Source organism: Littorina saxatilis, linkage group LG15 (genome assembly GCF_037325665.1).
Source record: "Littorina saxatilis isolate snail1 linkage group LG15, US_GU_Lsax_2.0, whole genome shotgun sequence".
NCBI lineage: Eukaryota > Metazoa > Mollusca > Gastropoda > Littorinimorpha > Littorinidae > Littorina > Littorina saxatilis.
In genome coordinates, this window is record NC_090259.1 from 39,923,704 (window position 1) to 39,942,842 (window position 19,139).

General features: G+C 43.4%; 2 protein-coding genes across 2 annotated transcripts in view; both read right to left on the reverse strand.

Annotated features, from left to right (window-relative positions):
• Positions 1-1,800: 1,800 nt before the first annotated feature.
• LOC138948125 (uncharacterized) lies at positions 1,801-3,663 on the reverse strand. The gene has a single exon (XM_070319639.1). It carries the CDS (start codon positions 3,640-3,642, stop codon positions 1,858-1,860), a length of 1,785 nt encoding a protein of 594 aa, XP_070175740.1. The 5' UTR covers positions 3,643-3,663; the 3' UTR covers positions 1,801-1,857.
• Positions 3,664-13,011: 9,348 nt separating this feature from the next.
• LOC138948024 (fucolectin-like) overlaps positions 13,012-19,139 on the reverse strand; it is an 8,647-nt gene continuing 2,519 nt past the window's right edge. Inside the window, exons 2-3 of the mRNA XM_070319551.1 lie at positions 15,909-16,139; positions 13,012-15,364 (exon numbers count right to left, since the gene is read on the reverse strand). Coding sequence (XP_070175652.1) covers positions 15,120-15,364; positions 15,909-16,139 — 476 coding nt within the window. The 3' untranslated portion in view covers positions 13,012-15,119. The remainder of the gene's footprint in view (positions 15,365-15,908; positions 16,140-19,139) is intronic.

The window sequence follows — 19,139 nt, forward strand, 5'->3', positions numbered from 1 at the left end:
CCTTTTTTTACCTCAACATTTTTAACCTTGGGTAGGAAGGTTGTCATGTTTGGGGAAATCTCTGCACAAATTTGAGTTAATAAAAGCATCATGACTATTATTTTTATGGCGAATAATGTCTGATTTTGTGTGCGAATGCCACGTCAGTGGCGCTGGAATTGCCCATTCCAAACTTGGAAAATTCAACAATTTTCACCTTTCACTGTAACTGAAATTTGTCATGCCAATAATTCTCTCACTATAACATCTCTGAACATTTTCTATAAGTGTCCCGTGTTTCTTTAATGTAGGAGACCACGCCATATTTATGTTTTGGAGAACAGGTCTTACTAATGACTTAAAAAGAGAAACCATTACATCCTTTGTTTTATTTTCAATATTGTGCAAAATCATGCAAGAAATTGTATTTGCTTTTTTGACTACATCTTGAATGTGAGCCTCAAAACTTAGTTCATCGTCTACTATCACTCCCATATCCTCTTCAGCTTCAGTACGTTCAAGGGTGATTCCATTCATTGTGTAGGAGGCGTTCTTGTTATTTTTACCAATGTGCACATTCTCTAGCATTTGCAGTCATTAAACTTAATTTTCCATTCATTGGTCCACTGAACAAGTCGATCGAGACTACCGTGTAAACAGTGAATCTTGTCTTGTGCCTCAACATCAATATAGGTTTTCGTGTTATCTGCGAATACTTTAACAAGGCACTCAATAAGCTCAGGCATATCGTTTATAAAACACACGAACAATTAAGGTAGGACCAAGGACACTCCCTTGTGGAACACCGCTTGTTACTTCCGTCTCGTCTGAACTTTTCCCTCCAACACTTACAAACTGTGTTCTATCTGATAACAAAAAAGTTCAATCCAATTAAAAACATCACCTTTCAATGTATACAAGAGTCGTTTATGTGGGACTTTATCGAATGCCTTTTGCAAATCAAGATATATTACATTCACTGGTACAAACTGACAAGACGTTTAACTTATTGAAAGATATTAAGATTATTAAAAAAAAATTAAGTACTGATTTGCCGAGTTTGAAGGAAACTTCTGCCTTTTCCTTTGAAACGCCTTAATGACATACGATACCGATACATGCACAGTCTGGTGGTGACCTTACTCGTAACAACTATCTACTGCAGATAAATCGGGATTCGTGCAGAAGACATGACACCATTATTCGCGCGATGGCTTATTATTTGGTAGCTTGTTTTGGTTTTGACGTCAGAGATTTCACTTTGGAAGCGAGGGTCAAGTAAGTATGTCTTAATTAGTTTGTATAGTCCGTGTTATTTTTTATTTTTTTATTACTTTTTAAAAAATTTAATATGAATACAGTTTCTTAAGAGTTGGCCGAGAACAAATCAGAGAATACAATTGATGCTGTGTGCGTTCTGTAGACAAGAACTATTTAACAATGAATAAACAAACTTAATACGTCAGCTGTTGTATGTTGTATGCAAATGCTGAATGATGCAAATAATAATTTGATATCTTACTTACGTCTAATCATTCGGTCTGTCTGCCTCTCTCTACATCTCTAACAGGTCGCAGTCTATCTCTTTCTGTGTGTCTCTCTCTGGCGCGCATGCGTGCACGCACGCACCCACCCACCCACACGCACGCACGCACGCATGCACGCACGCACGCACACACACATACATACACACACACACACACACACACACACACACACACACACACACACACACACACACACACACACACACACACACACACACATTGCAGCTTGGAACACAGATGAAGATGTCCCGTAATAAGAAGAAATAACGTGCTGTATTAACACAGGAAAGACAAAGGGAACAAAATAATGTGTAACATGTACACTGTCATCTCAGTCACCCAGGGGCACCCAGTCCGGCAGGTAAAAGTCATTTCTATCGAAGCCCTCAGCCACCTCGCTACCTGGGCGGGGGTAACCGTCATAATAGGTCACGTGACCGCCCGACAGGTAGGCGGCCCACCAACCAAAGGTGCCCACCGTCATAATCACGTGATCACAGGAGGCCAGGAATCCCATGTGCACGATGGAAGGGGCGGGGTCAACAAGGGTCACCTGTCTGTCATTAATCACGTGATGTTTCTGTGTGGAAGGGGCGGGGTCAACCAGTGTCACCCGTCTGACATTTGTCACGTGATGTCTGTATGAGGTGGGATCCATTCTGTGGTAGGCTTTCGACGTTGTGTGGGTGTTGTTGTGCCTGGCACTGTCTACAGTGAGCGATGTCTGTAAGTCGCTGTCACTGTCACTATAATTGTCACTGTCACTGTCATTGTTACTGTCTCTGGCACTGTCTGCTGTAAGCAATGTCTGCGAGCCACTGTCACTGTCACTGCCTGCAATGTGCCATGTCAGTGTGTTATGCGCGTATCGTTCGCTGCTGAAGTCTGCCCTCAGACGCCAAAGTGTTGTGTTGCGTGATGAAATATTCCTGTCTCGCCCGGCACTCGAACCCCGCACTGTTGTTTTTTGCACAGGGGTATTTCTGTCTAGTCCTTGGTTCGAACCTCTGGAGGAAGTACTGGGCACAGAGATATCTTTGTCTTGTCCTGGGTTCAAACCCCTGGGGGCAACATTTTGCACAGAGGAGAGTTGCGGCAGCGTGGTGTTGTTGACCAGGTGTTGCTGGCACCACTCGGGGTCGTCACTGACCAGGAAAAAGTGGACGCTTGGTCCGAATCGTGACGTCATGTGACGCATGGCGCGCTGCAAGTAGGTCAAGGTCGCGGGGAGGTAACCCTGTCGTTTCTCCAGCCGGTGCACCATGTCCGTGCGGCGCACGTGCACGCCCACCTTGATGACGTCACGCGGCAGGTGCGCGGTCTGGTTGCGCAGGAAGGCAGTGACAACTTGCTGCACGTCAGGGAGGAGGGTGAAGGCTTGACGGACTCGGGGCTGTATAGCGGCGAAGTAGCGCCACGATTGCATGAAGCCCTTCACTCTCACATTCTCTTGCGGCAGCGAGTTCAGCCCTACGTCACGCGCCGCGTAGCGCTCCTCCTCCACCGTCACCCATGACGTCACCACGCGGTCACTGACGCTGGTGTTGGCGAAGTAGTGCGTCACCTTGCAGGATGACGTCACGAAGGGGACCCTATTGTTGACGTCAGCCAGGCCGAGCAGGGAGGCGTACTGGAACATCTGGTTGCCTAGGCGACCTCGGGGCATGACGGTGAGGAAGAAGCGGCCGTCAGGACTGGTGACCAGGCTTGAGTTGAGCGTCACTCCGTCCCTCTTGCCGTTGTCATGGTGATGGTGGGTGTGTTGCCTGGCAACCAGCAAACTGGCGGGGAAAAGACCGGAGTGCACCGGGGCCACGTAACGGCTGTGAGCGTCTTGGTGGTGGTGGTTTGGGTGGAGGAGTGAAGGGACGAAGACGACGAAAAAGATGAGGCTGACGACGACAGTGAACAGCACAGGAGTCAGCACCTTGATCTGTAACAGGCGTATCACCGCACGCAACGCACGCATCGCCGGACGTCGCCAGCACATCGCACAGCGTCGAGCACACAGCCTAGGGCGAGACACGCACAACGAAGGACGTGAGGTGAAGAACGTAGGACGTGTCGCGGAGAGCTTGGGGCGGGAAAGTGAAAGTGCGAGCTGTCCCACAGGCATGGCGAGACACACAATGCATACCGCCACTGTTATCTGCAACAAGGCAAACAGTGATACAACGTATGCTGTGAACAAGAGATACAAAATCAAGACTAATACGAGGGATGGAGCTTGTATACAAGGTCTAGACCAATACATAGGATGGTACTAGGATACAATTTCTAGACAAATACACACATGATCTAGACCAATACATAGTATGGTCCTAAGATACAATAATTAGACCAACACATACGTATAGGATGGTTCTAGGATACAACATCTAGATCAATACATAGGATGGTCCCAGGATACAAGATCTTGACTAAAACAAGGGACGGTTCTAAGATTCAAGATCTAGACCAATACAAGGGTTGGTCCTAGGATACAAGATATAGACAAATACAACGGATACAAGATCTTAACCAATATACAAGGGATGGTCCTAGGATACAAGTTCTAGACCAATATATAGGATTGTTCTGGGATAAAAGATCTAGCCAACTACAAGGGATGGTCCTATGATACAAGATCTAGTACAAGGGATGGTCGTAGGATTTAATTTCTAGACTAAAAACGGAAACGCGGGAGCCATGAGCTGAATTTTTCAGGTATCATACAACATCATTTTAAAGGGATAGAGGAAACAGAAAGGACACTGCTAACGTAAGATGATATTAAAGCACAGAACATGTTTTCTGGAACAATAACGTGTTGATGGAGAGCAGAAGAGGGGGAACACAATCATGATTCCGAGAACTAATGTCTGGTGAGCTACAAGAAGGACAAACGACGTAAACTACATTATCCTCACACAAACGGACTTCTTTTTCTTCTTCTTCTGCGTTCGTGAGCTGAAACTCCCACGTACACTCGTGTGGTTTTTTTGCACGAGTGGAATTTTACGTGTATGACCGTTTTTTACCCCGCCATTTAGGCAGCCATACGCCGTTTTCGGAGGAAGCATGCTGGGTATTTTCGTGTTTCTATAATCCACCGAACTCTGACATGGATTACAGGATCTTTTTCGTGCGCACTTGGTCTTGTGTTTGCGTGTACACACGGGGGGTGTTCGGACACCGAGGAGAGTCTGCACACAAAGTTGACTCTGAGAAATAAATCTCTCGCCGAACGTGGGGACGAACTCACGCTGACAGCGGCCAACTGGATACAAATCCAGCGCGCTACCGACTGAGCTTCATCCCCGCCCCTGTAACGTAAGATGATATTAAAGCACAGAACATGGCATTGTTTTCTGGAACCATAACGTGTTGATGGAGAGCAGAAGAGGGGGAACACAATCATTATTCCAAGAACCAATGTCTGGTGAGCTTCAAGAAGGACAAACGACGAAAACTACAATATCCTCACACAAACGGACAACAACACGACACTCAGAATACTGGCCAACAAGAAGCAGAACGATGATATAAACGCAACACCAATGAGACAGTGCTACTCTCTGAACATGAAGAATAAGAATAAGAAAAGACTAGAACCATGATCTAAACGTCACACCAATGCTCTCTGAACACAAACAAGAATTAAAACAAATAGAACAGATTGGAGCCATGATATAAACGTCACAGCAATAATACAGTGCTAAGAAGAAGAAGTAGAAAAGATTAGAGCCATGATATAAACGTCACAGCAATGATACAGTGCTAAGAAGAAGAGGTAGAACAGATTAGAGCTCTGATATAAACGTCACAGCAATGATACAGTGCTAAGAAGAAGAGGTAGAACAGATTAGAGCTCTGATATAAACGTCACAGCAATGATACAGTGCTAAGAAGAAGAGGTAGAACAGATTAGAGCTCTGATATAAACGTCACAGCAATGATACAGTGCTAAGAAGAAGAGGTAGAACAGATTAGAGCTCTGATATAAACGTCACAGCAATGATACAGTGCTAAGAAGAAGAGGTAGAACAGATTAGAGCTCTGATATAAACGTCACAGCAATGATACAGTGCTAAGAAGAAGAGGTAGAACAGATTAGAGCTCTGATATAAACGTCACAGCAATGATACAGTGCTAAGAAGAAGAGGTAGAACAGATTAGAGCTCTGATATAAACGTCACAGCAATGATACAGTGCTAAGAAGAAGAGGTAGAACAGATTAGAGCTATGATATAAACGTCACAGCAATGATACAGTGCTAAGAAGAAGAGGTAGAACAGATTAGAGCTCTGATATAAACGTCACAGCAATGATACAGTGCTAAGAAGAAGAGGTAGAACAGATTAGAGCTATGATATAAACGTCACAGCAATGATACAGGGCTAAGAAGAAGAAGTAGAACAGATTAGAGCTATGATATAAACGTCACAGCAATGATACAGTGCTAAGAAGAAGAAGAAGAAAAGATTAGAGCCATGATATAAACGCCACATCAATGCTACAGTGCTAAGAAGAAGCAGAAGTAGAAAAGGCTAGAGCCATTATTATTATTATTATTATTTAAGTTATTGAGACATCCCAGTGCACTAAGGGATTTATAGAGCAAATCGAGAAAATTCATTATTGAACGAAGCGCATAGCGCTGAGTTCAATAATTATTTTCGAGATTTGCTCTATAAATCCCTTAGTGCACTGGGATTGTTTCAATAACGATATTGTCAGTACCGCCAGAGAAAAAAGAAGATTCAAAACGCACATTTTGCAAAGCGCATTTGGATAGGCGTAACTGTGTGGTCAGGTTTGTGTCACTGGATCTACTTTTGTGTGGGCTGTCTCAAGTGTGTCGTGCTTTTGTCACACGCAAACTCTTGTTTTAATTTCTGTTGGTAAATTCCAGTGAAGCGTTAAGCTAAAAAGTAATGACCTTTCACAGAAACCTCATTTAAACTCGGAGAAAAGACTACTCTTAATTATTTGCGATTCGAAACCTTCATCGAGCTTCGACAGATTGACTGTGCAGAGTGTTGCCCCTTGAATTGACTCCGGCCAAGGCCACGGTTAGCAGACTCGGATTTTCAAAGTAAATGTGGTATGTTTCTTCTGTTGTATCTTCACTCATCGGGGAGACTGGTACTATTATATATGAACCGTAAGAATGCTGTGAACCCTACACGTAGTAACTATGTCCCCATCGTTTGCTTGTTCACATTTGCCCAACATGTTAATTTGCTGCGAGGTTTATGTCGTCTGCTAGGGCGGCTAGGGCAAGCGAACCACGGCACTGCACTGCAGTCTCATTTCAAAAACAACAATTGCTCGTCTGCACGCATGATGCAGGCTGGTAATAAGTTTTATACATGGTAAGAACGTTCTGGAAACCATTCATTTACTGAACTGATGCAGTCGTATTTCAGTGTAATCTAGTCTGCTACGTATACTATATATATTCCAAATGCTGATCTAGTTCAGTGGTACGTTATCGGAATAACACTTGTATTTTCTGTTAGCTGCTGGGAATTGTATACTAACTCATCATTTGGTAATGTGGATAATAAGCTACGGCATAATTATGAGAAGATTCTTCGCAAGTCGAAACTGAAAAATAGACACAGCGGGTTCTATTTTTAGATAGTGGCAACTGTGGCACAGGCACATGCAATCTGTCAGAAAAAACCCACTTCTGAAGCAGGAATTTATAGTATTTTGGTATTGTGGAGAATATAAGCTACATGTCATTAATTAATTCTGAGGATGAGAGCACAGTCTCGCTTAGGCAAAGGGCGGAAGAATACGCTCTGTGGAAAAGTTAGCGCACTCCAAGAGTGCGCTAACAGTTTTAGCGCATCGCCATTAGCCAATCAACTGGTTCACATCAGTCATGTGACACCAGTACTTACTGACAATTATTATTATTATTATTATTATTATTATTATTATTATTATTATTATTATTATTATTATTATTTAAGTTATTGAGACATCCCAGTGCACTAAGGGATTTATAGAGCAAATCGAGAAAATTCATTATTGAACGAAGCGCATAGCGCTGAGTTCAATAATTATTTTCGAGATTTGCTCTATAAATCCCTTAGTGCACTGGGATTGTTTCAATAACGATATTGTCAGTACCGCCATAGAAAAAAGAAGATTCCAAGCGCACATTTTGCAACGCGCATTTGAATAGGCATAACTGTGTGGTCAGGTCGTGTACAGTAAAGATCTACTTTTGTGTGGGGTGTCTCAAGTGTGTCGTGCTTTCGTCACACGCATTTTAATTTCTGTTGGTAAATTCCAGTGTAGCGTTAATCTGAACAGTGATGATCTTTCAGAGAGACCTCATTTGAACTCGGAGAAAGGGCTGTGCTCTTCATTATTTGCGATTCGAAACCTCCAGTCGAGCTTCGACGGATTGACTGTGCGGAGTGACTCCCCTTGAATTGACTCGAAGCCGCGGGACTCGACGGTTCGCACATTTTCAAAACAAATGTGGCATATTTTCGTGTTTTATCTTCATTCATCGGGGAGTCTGATACTAAATATGAACGGTAAGAATGCTCTGAACCCTACACGTATTATATCCCCATCGTTTTTTCGTTCACATTTGCCCAACGTGTTAATTTGCTGAGCGGGGTTTATGTCGTCTGCTAGGGCAATCAAACCACTGCATGCAGTCTGCACTGACTGAGTCTGCACGCACGAGGCACGCTGGTAATAAGTCTTATAATGGTAAGAACGTTCTGAACCCTACACGTTTTCGATTACGATTGTTCTTGCCTTGAAATAATAATTCGGAAACTGAACTGATGCAGTCGTATTTCAGTGTAGTCAGTGCGGCTACGTATGACAGAGTCGATCGAGTCAGTCTTCCAAACTGGTCTAGCTGGTACGTTATCGGAATAACACTTGTGTTTTCTGCTAGCGGGTGGGAATTTTATATTAACTCATCATTTGGTAATGTGGATGATAAGCTACATGCCACTAACACGATGAGAAGAATCTATGCAAGTCGGCGAGAATTAGATGAAACCCAGCGGCTTCTATTTTTAGATCAGTGGCAGCCGCACTGTGGCACAGGCACATGCAATCTGTCAGAAAAAAAAACCACTTCTGCTTTAATTGAGAAGTAGGGAATTTATGGTCATTTGGTATTGTGGAGAATATAAGCTACATGTCAGTAATTAATTCTGAGGATGAGAGCACAGTCTTGCTTAGGTAAAGGGCGTAAGAATACGCTCTGTGGAAAAGTTAGCGCACTCCAAGAGTGCGCTAACAGTTTTAGCGCATCGCCATTAGCCAATCAACTGGTTCACATCAGTCATGTGACACCAGTACTTACTGACAATTATTATTATTATTATTATTATTATTATTATTATATGAAGTCTTATATCGCGCGTATCTCCAGACTCGGACTCAAGGCGCAGAGAGCTATTTATGCCGTGTGAGATGGATTTTTTTTTTTACACAATACATCACGCATTCACATCGACCAGCAGATCGCAGCCATTTCGGCGCATATCCTACTTTTCACGGCCTATTATTCCAAGTCACACGGGTATTTTGGTGGACATTTTTTATCTATGCCTATACAATTTTGCCAGGAAAGACCCTTTTGTCAATCGTGGGATCTTTAACGTGCACACCCCAATGTAGTGTACACGAAGGGACCTCGGTTTTTCGTCTCACCCGAAAGACCCGCACTTGAACCCACCACCTAGTAGCTAGGTTTAGGAAAGGGGGGAGAAAATTGCTAACGCCCTGACCCAGGGTCGAACTCGCAACCTCTCGCTTCCGAGCGCAAGTGCGTTACCACTCGGCCACCCAGTCCATAATTCAAACGCCACATCAATATGTAATATGCTACAGTGCTAAGAAGAAGAATAAAAGATTAGAACCGTGATATAAACGCCACACCAATGCTACAATGCTAAGCAGAAGAAGAAAGAGAAACGATTAGAGCCATGATATTTAAACGACACATCAATGCTACAGTAAGAAGAAGAAGAAGAAGAAGAAGAAGAAGAAGAAGAAGAAGAAGAAGAAGAAGAAGAAGAAGAAGAAGAAGAAGAAGAAGAAGAAGAAGAAGGAGAAGAAGAAGGAGAAGAAGAAGAAGATGAAGAAGAAAAGGTTTGGGCCATGATATTAACGCGGCACCAAAGCTACAATGCTACCCTCTGAACAAGAACAGTTCCAAGAAGAAGAAAAAAAGATCATTGTCATCATATATACGCCACACCAATGCCACAATGCCAAGAAGAAGAAGAAAGGATAATAGCTGTAATATTATAGTAACACCACATCAATGCTACAGTACTAAGAAGCAGAAAGGATTACAAAGGATCCATAATATTACCACAGCCCCGGTACGCAGAAGAAGCGGCAGATCAGACAATACACCATAACGCTGCTATCCAAGTTTCCACAGCTCTGGCACAGTTTCTATAGCAACAGGAGCTGGTGCGTGGGGCTCTAGCGTTTTGCAGCATTGCGATCGATACTGTCTTGCTGTACGCTGTCCGGAAAGACGCCCTAGATGTGTGTTGGGGGGGGGGAGGGGGGCTGTGTGCGAGTGTGTGTGTAAGAGGGGGACTGTGTGTGTGTGAAGGGGGGGGTGAGTGTGTGTCTATGTGTGTGTGTGTTGGTGGGTGTGTGTGTAGGGGGATTGTGTGTGTGAAGGGGGGGGGCTGAGTGTGTGTCTATATATGTGTGTGTGTGTGTGTTGGTGGGTGTGGGACAAAATGTGTGTGTGTGTGAGTGTATGTGTTTGTGGGGTTGAGACGAAATGTGTCTGTATGTGTATGTGGATGTGTGGATTTATGTGTGTGTGTGTGTGTGTGTGTGTGTGTGTGTGTGTGTGTGTCAGTGTCACTGTGTGTGTGTGTGTGCAGGGCCGGACTACCGGGGGGGGTTATGGGGGTTGCGCTACCCCCCCTAGCCGGCTAAACATGTACCTCACTTATTTAAAACATTTTTTACTATTGTTTATTTTATGCCGTTTCATGCAAGGAGCGACCATTTTCCTATCTCAGAATATGACCTATCCATCAGCTTCAGGGGGCTTCGCCCCCTGATCCCCACAAGGGGCTCACCACCACTGGCAACCCCCCCCCCCCCCTCTTAGCCTAGTCCGGCCCTGGTGTGTGTGTGTGTATGTGTGTGTGTGTGTGTGTGTGTGAGTGTATGTGTGTGTGTGTCTGTGTGTGTGTGTGTCTGTCTGTCTGTCTGTCTGTCTTTGGCAGTATATGTGTCCATGTGTCTGTCTTTCCGTGTCAGTCTGTGTCTTTGTCTGTCTATGTGTGTGTGTATGTGTGTCAGTCTGTATGTTTCTTTCTCTCTATGTGTGTCTGTGTCTGTGTATGTCAGTTTGTTTGTCCACATGTCTGTCTTGTTGTGTCTGTCTGTGTGTCTGTGTGTCTCTCTCTCTCTCTCTCTCTGTCCGTCTTAGTCTGTCTCTGTCTGTGTGTCTGTGAGAGGGACAGAGACAACAAGAAATTCCTCCGAGGTAGGAAAAACACCCCCGTCCTTAGCATTCTCACTGCCACCAACTGAGCAGGCACTGCTAACAAGTGTGGTTATTTTCCTTTGACCATTAATATGTCCCTCTATAAGTCCTTGTAGAATCTTAATCCACCAATAACTCCCTAACCGGGTGTTTGACTGGTCCCAATTTTTGTAAGGACCGTCTCAGGAATGTATAGAACCTGTTCACCAAGTTTGGTGACGATCGGTCCGTTCATTCTTGAGATCTATATGCGAACACAAACAAACAAACAAACAAACACATCGAGCGAAACCTATACACACCCCTATACCGGGGGTGTAAAAACAGACGACTAGGGAAGAGGCATATGGAAAGCCAAATCGGCCAACGACGCGCGCAATTACGACCGGAATTCCGCGCGGACTTTCGAGCTATTCTCGTCGTTGATTGGCTAGAATGTCCAAGAAAGTCCGCGCGCAATTACGCGCAGACTTTTATTTCAAACTTCGCGCGGACTTTCGGCACTCCTTCCGCACGGACTTTTAGATAGAGAAATTGAAAAAAAGTTGAAACGGAATAGAGTTGAATCGAAGAACAAACATCAATTTATTTGTCGGAGTTATCTACCTGTATTCAACATGGCGACGCGAGAAGAAGACGCATTTTTATCTGGCGTGAAAAGCAAGATTATACATTGCGGAAATCTACTTCTGTCTGGTATTCGACCTACTGAAGTAATTCACTGGTACGTATACATGTAAATATTTCTTATTCATCTGGCGTGAAAAGCAAGATTATGCATTGTCCGGTAGATTCCCATTCCATGTTTTTAGTGAGTAGAGAGAAAGGAGGCCCGTACTTCCACCCGGACAATAAAAGTCCGCGCGGACTTTCCGACCTATCAACGACGAGAAAAGCTCGAAAGTCCGCGCGGAATTCCGGCCGTAATTGCGCGCGTCGTTGGCCGATTTGGCTTTCCATAGAGGCATCGTGTTTCGCAATGTCAATCAACAAAGAACCAAGTTTTCTCTTGGGTGTAATTGAGTGAATCCTGCACAGTTCAGTACACTGCGTCTCACTCTTGTTAATAATGGAGCGCTTTTCTCACAGAAACGTACTGCTATGTTAGTGAATCTGTTGCACTGAGCACAAAAAGTTCTGCTAAAAATATGAGCTTATTGGATTTGAGCAATATTTGGGTATGAAGTCACAGGTCCTTGACCGCACCTACTCTAAAAAATAACATTTTTTTGTTGACGGCATGAATAAGCATCTGCCTAAAACGGGACAACATTTTACATTTTTGACATCAGATAGTTTCCTAGAAGTCTTAGCTTACAGGCCATACCCATTTCGTTTAAATCAGTCAGGATGCTCTAACGTGTGGACGTCAGCGACAGCAAGTTTGGAAAACAGCAAGAAATTTAGGTTTTTGATGTGTCTCTGTATGCTGTCAATACTTGACTGAATCTTCTTCTTCTTTCTCTTCTTCGTTCATGGGCTTAGACTCCCACGTTCACTCATGTTTTAGCACGAGTGGATGTGTACGTGTATGACCGTTTTTACCCCGCCATTCAGTGAGCATACGCCGATTTCGGGGGAGGCATGCTGGGTATTTCGTGTTTCTATAACCCACCGGACTCTAACATGGATTACAGGATCTTTTCCGTGCGCAATTGGTATTGTGCTTGCGTGTACACACGAAGGGGGTTAAGTCACTAGCAGGTCTGCACATAAGTTGTTACTTTATGTTTATTCACCAACAAGTTATTTCAAACACACACACACACACACACACACACACACACACACACACACACACACACACATGCATGCACGCACGCACGCACGTATGCGTCCAGTGACACTTCGCAGTCCCATCAAAAATAACGTAGAAATGTTGTTGTTGTTGTTGTTGTTGTTGTTGTTGTTGTTGTTGTTGTTGTCAATTTAAATAATGATATAACACAAACATAGGTGTAGCAAAGTTGACACTTTTATTTCGTCAAATCAAATCAAACCGTAACAACGATGTGCGGAAACGTGTTCTACAGCCATGCCATCAACGGTACCAAACAAGGGTTGCCCCTAGTGTATAAGAGGGAGGGGCTTCCAGAATGAGGAGTGGGTTCAGGGGGGAACCAGGCGGGGGGTCTGCGGGGCCTTACCCTCCCCCTCCCCCTATACAAGTTGTTGAAACTTAGTATTTCAAGGTGGGTTTTTTGGGTCTCTCCTTGACAAAAATCAGGTACATTTGCCGTTACGGGGGCCTTCCGGAACAAAGGAAACCCCCCTCATATCCAGCCCTGATTGAACTGAGACGGGGCGAATTGGACCAGACTGTTTTTGCTACTGAAGCAAATATAATCAATATATTGTTAAAATGCCTCAGTCCGTCCGTCGGCGTCCGTCCGTCACACGCTGATCTTTTACATCTCCGGCGTTTGTCGTGTCGTGACATATACTATCCATATGTCATATCTGTGGGAACATTTCTGGTAAGTCGCTAGCTAACACTGCAATTACAAATAATGAAGCGCTAACGCACGCCTTTTTGTGTGTGATTTTATTCGCTCAGGCGTTTCTTGGCCGATTGGTCTGGAATTTGGCGCACGGATTCGCCATAACATATAATTATGTCCAAGTTAACTCTGCGATAGGCGAATCGGCCAAGAAACACCGGCTGAGCTATAAGCGAAAGAATGCGAGCGTGTTTGCACTTTATTGCCAAGCAGAGGAAGCCGTTTTCGACCTTAGCACAGCACTACAGTCCGGAGTGGCATAATAGGGAATATAGCATGACTTCCCTTCTTTGTCTCTGTTATTCTAGTGAACAAAATATCCAGCGATATTTCTCCGTAGGCCTAAAGTTCGGCCTTGACCTAGGCAAAATAACTTGCGCAGCCGCAGTGACACGTAAATGGAAAACTTGAACGAAATTTACAGCTGCAGCACGTAGGGTAGCACCCGCACAACGTATATCACTTAACGTTTATTTCGTGCATAGTGTTCTTCTTCTTCTTCAACGTTCCAGCGTAGTGTTAAATTTGCGCCTTGCCAAGACTGACACAAAATATAGTTGTACAACTTCTCCTTACTTTGGTCATGCCATATATACGTTACAGCTCCGAATCATCCATGGTATCGCGTGGTATTTTGTCTCGACGGGGTGAATGAATATAATGAAGTCACTCTCGGCAGAGCCTCGAGTGACGTCATCATATTCATTGACCCAGTCTCGACAAAATGCCACGCGATATCATGGATGGACGGAGCTGTAACTTATACTTAGAGCGCTTGCCTCACTAGCATACCGATGATCGACTCTCATTCGGCTCATTTTCCAAAGCGTTGTGCAGTCCATCCAGCTGAAAAAGGGTACATAGCCGTATACAGGGATGGGGAAAGTGAAGGCAGCGAGGGCGAGAACATGCAAATCACCACCAAAAAGCCGCGTGAAAGCGTACATTATCACACTGCATTAACTGTCAGGGGATCGCTATATTATGACCTGAACCGACTGTGTTTTTAGCATTCTTCAATCTCCTTTCTTTCTGTTCTATCGTCTTTCTTCTTCATTTTTGTGTGTACTTGTCTTTTCGTGCCTGAGGAAGACCCATTGGTCGAAACGTCGCCGTTATTTGTTCCGTGTTCGTCATTTTAACGTTAGTACAGTGCTGTTTGTTCTTTTGGTTATTCGCTCTCACGTGCAGTCGCCATTTTTTTTTTTTGCATTCAGATTAGGGTCAAAGGCTAGTCTTTATGAAAAGCCATAGTTTTAACCTTCAAAGTACATTCAATCTAACAACAAAACAAAACAAGAAATAAAGTAAAAACACATCCCATTTTCAAGGGGCGTATATAGGTATACATAACTGTGGATGGAGGGCTATTTAAAAAAAAAAAGTAGAGGATGAAAGTCGCTTGTTCATTCGAATGCCTGTTATTCTCTCAGGTGCCAGGAGATTGGTTCCGTGTAACCCTCACTTACTCTTTTGCACATGTCGTATACATTAAGAACACTTACTTCCCTTTGTTTATCATATCGGTGAGCTATTTGGTTATCTAAGTTACTTCAGTACGGCTGGCATTGCAATGTGAACTTCGTCGTGGCTTTATTCGATAAAGGGGACCGCCATCACCTGAACTTCACACAAAGTCAGAGGATCGTCGCCGTTAGTAACGCTGTTAGTAACGCGTACAAAGCGACCGCTGATTGGTGCATTATAACAAGGAAGGTCTTCTGTAACGCCCGCTCCCATTGGGCCGTTGTAGTGGTGACAGAGAGTGCCAGAAGCGACTTGATTGGTCACTGGCTCCTCGCCGTAAACGTGAACGTCAAAGTCATGGAGTCTTTCGCCTGAAACAAAAACAATTAAGTGCAAGTGAGAGGACGGTCCAGTCAAAATGAATACACTACACTGTTTAATCAAAAACACTTCAGTATCAACTAACCAGTGACCATTCATAATACTGACTTTATAATTTCAAACAAGAACAAAACTCAATGCACACACACACACACACACACACACACACACACACACACACACACACACACACACACACACACACACACACACACACACAAGCGCGCGCGCACATAGTAAAATCCGTAGGTATACGTTGTGCTTTTTGTATGTATTTATGAATGTACATTCCATGAATATATAAAAGAATGAAATACTGAATAAACATTATAACGAATGGTAGAAAACACTATAAACATACTTACAACGTTACGGGAGAGATGTTCGAAACCAGCCTGGCGTTAAAGACCAGAAAAGGCATTGAAAAAAAAAGCAAGTTTATTTCCCAAACAAAACAAACAATCAAACAGACAGACAAAGCTGACACCAATCACCTTGACCGGTATCTTTGACCTTGACCTAGATCAGACTTACCACAGCAGTCTCCTCTGTTGGTGATGGTGACAGAAAAGACGCTGAAGGTCGAGGCAAGGTCAACCTGCCACCAATGGCCTTGTCCAGCGGTGTGGGTACAGGTGCCACCCACGAAGTAGTCAGGATTTGAATTCCCGTCCACCGCCAATTCGGCGCCTCCGAAACCATTGTTCCCGTTGGAGTTCGCGCTTTGTGTCGTGCTCTTATGGAGTGCGACATTTTTCAGTTCGCCTGAAGGCAAGAATGGAAACAAAAGATGAGAGAACGAAAGAAAGAAACAAGTCGCGTAAGGCGAAAATACAACATTTAGTCAAGTAGCTGTCGAACTCACAGAATGAAACTGAACGCAATGCCATTTTTCAGCAAGACCGTATACTCGTAGCATCGTCAGTCAACCGCTCATGGCAAAGGCAGTGAAATTGACAAGAAGAGCGGGGTAGTAGTTGCGCTAAGAAGGATAGCACGCTTTTCTGTACCTCTCTTTGTTTTAACTTTCTGAGCGTGTTTTTAATCCAAACATATCATATCTATATGTTTTTGGAATCAGGAACCGACAAGGAATAAGATGAAAGTGTTTTTGAATTGATTTCGACAATTTAATTTTGATAATAATTTTTATATATTTAATTTTCAGAGCTTGTTTTTAATCCAAATATAACATATTTATATGTTTTTGGAATCAGAAAATGATGGAGAATAAGATGAACGTAAATTTGGATCGTTTTATAATTTTTTATTTTTTTTTACAATTTTCCGATTTTAATGACCAAAGTCATTAATTAATTTTTAAGCCACCAAGCTGAAATGCAATACCGAAGTCCGGGCTTTGTCGAAGATTACTTGACCAAAATTTCAACCAATTTGGTTGAAAAATGAGGGCGTGACAGTGCCGCCTCAACTTTCACAAAAAGCCGGATATGACGTCATCAAAGACATTTATCTAAAAAATGAAAAAAACGTTCGGGGATATCAATCCCAGGAACTCTCATGTAAAATTTCATAAAGATCGGTCAAGTAGTTTGGTCTGAATCGCTCTACACACACACAGAGACAGACAGACAGACACACACACATACACCACGACCCTCGTCTCGATTCCCCCCTCGATGTTAAAACATTTAGTCATAACTTGACTAAATGTAACAAAGAAAGAAGGACAGAAAACAAAAAATGTAAAGTTTTGTATCAGTGCGACTAGAATAGAAAATAGAATCATATTGATGTTTGCATAACGCACACGCACGCACGCACATACGCTCGCACGCACGCACGCACACACACACACACACACACACACACACACACACACACACACACACACACACACACACACACACACGAGGACTCTCATCTAACTGGGCTATATAAATATCCTTCTCATACTAAAGTAAGGTAAGATTTTTTTGTTCCATTACCTGTTCGGATCTTGCTGAATGTTCTCGCTCCCGCAATGGATGCTGCATTCTGTGACGTCACTGCTGTAGAATATCCACGGCATGGTCTCCCCGGGACCACTGTGACATCATCCTCCATGGCGGCATGGGTGACGTAGGTGAAAATGACGCAGTATTGATGTCTACAACACTGTCTGGCACAGTCTAACACAGATCGTGCCTCTGTGTGGAATTCCGTGTCGTGAGCGGGGACCAAGTTATCCAAACTTACAATTCTTTCAAACCTAGATCTAAAGTTTGCTGTTGCAGCTTGAATCCAAATCAAAAAGGAAACAGAAACTGCATCAACTGCAAGTTTTGCTACCTTCATTTCTGCAGGTTCATGGCATACTGCTGTGGATCAAGTGCGTACTTCCCCTGTTGCTATAAACGAAGAAGTCTGATAACATGTCTTGTGTACTTACCCTTTAGAAAAATGATATTTTACCTCCGTGTTATTGACTCGCTAATTTGACAAAAGACATGCGCTCCGGTCTCATCAAACAATTAAAGATACCTTATGAATCCTTCCCGTTTAAACCATTGTGTAAGTGGCTATGAATCTGTCGCCCAGGAACAGTCATTCTCTTGGACACAGACTGTAACAGTCTACATCTTAAAGGCACAGTAAGCTTTCCGTAAACCATTACAGATACTGTCAGGCTTTTACACACAGTACAAACACCCTTCCATTTGAACGCTCACCAAACGGGAACATCCTAGGTGCCCTACGTAAAGAGCGAGCAATTTTTAAAGAATTACTTTTGCAGATTGTCTCAGAGACAATCGGACCGTGGTGCGTTTTGGCGCTAGACCTAACTTTTAAAATCTAAAAATAAATTGACAGCTTCTTACACAAACATTCTTATATCATAAAAGAATTCTTTTTTCATCAAGACAAGATCAGTACAATTTGAAGTTTTGAAAGTTTGAAAAAAAAGCCCAGAAGCAGGGTCACGCAAGGTCGTGGTTCTCGTAGCAGACGACGGTTTATGCCTATCGCCAGTTCCTCTGAACAGTCAAAAGCCATCGCTAAAGTTCTTGTGAACCACAGCCGTTTGTTTCGGGCATAGTCAGAGGTACATAATAACGTGCTATTGCAGATAAGCTCACATCGAATCGCATTCAAATTACTAACTGACGACTACATTGTGAAAAAGGGAAACTGGATCACACGGGTTCACGGTGGCTCAGGGGTAAGATAAACCACGCAAAAATAAATTCTTTGAAAATTGCTCGCTCTTTACAGAGGGCACCTAGGATGTTCTCAAGCGGTGAGTGTTTAAATGAAAGGGTGTTTGTACTGTGTGTAAAAGCCTGACAGTATCTGTGATGGTTTACGGGAGGCTTACTGTGCCTTTAAATGAAATGGTGTTTGTACTGTGTGTAAAAGCCTGACAGTGTCTGTGATGGTTTACGGGAGGCTGACTGTGCCTTTAAATGAAAGGGTGTTTGTACTGTGTGTAAAAGCCTGACAATATCTGTGATGGTTTACGGGAGGTTTACTGTGCCTTTAACTGCTTCCCGTGTACAGTAAGATTTTTTTGTCGGCTTGATTTATGTCGCTGCTGACATTTATGTCTTTTCTGTAGAATTATTTGAGCGAACATGTCTCGTTCTGTACACGAAGTGGCCATGCAGCCTGTTGATTTTGGGTATATGCCCAAATTTGAGGCATCATGCTCTCCTCTCCAACAAAAGACTGGACAGATCTATGGTTACAAAACATGATTACCGACATCGGAAAACAGGTACATGTATCTTTAAAGAAGTAAAGATTCAACCAGTATACCTGCCA

Excerpts from the sequence above, each read along its gene's own strand:
- LOC138948125 (XM_070319639.1), bottom strand. The coding sequence starts at position 3,642 with ATGCCTGTGGGACAGCTCGCACTTTCACTTTCCCGCCCCAAGCTCTCC.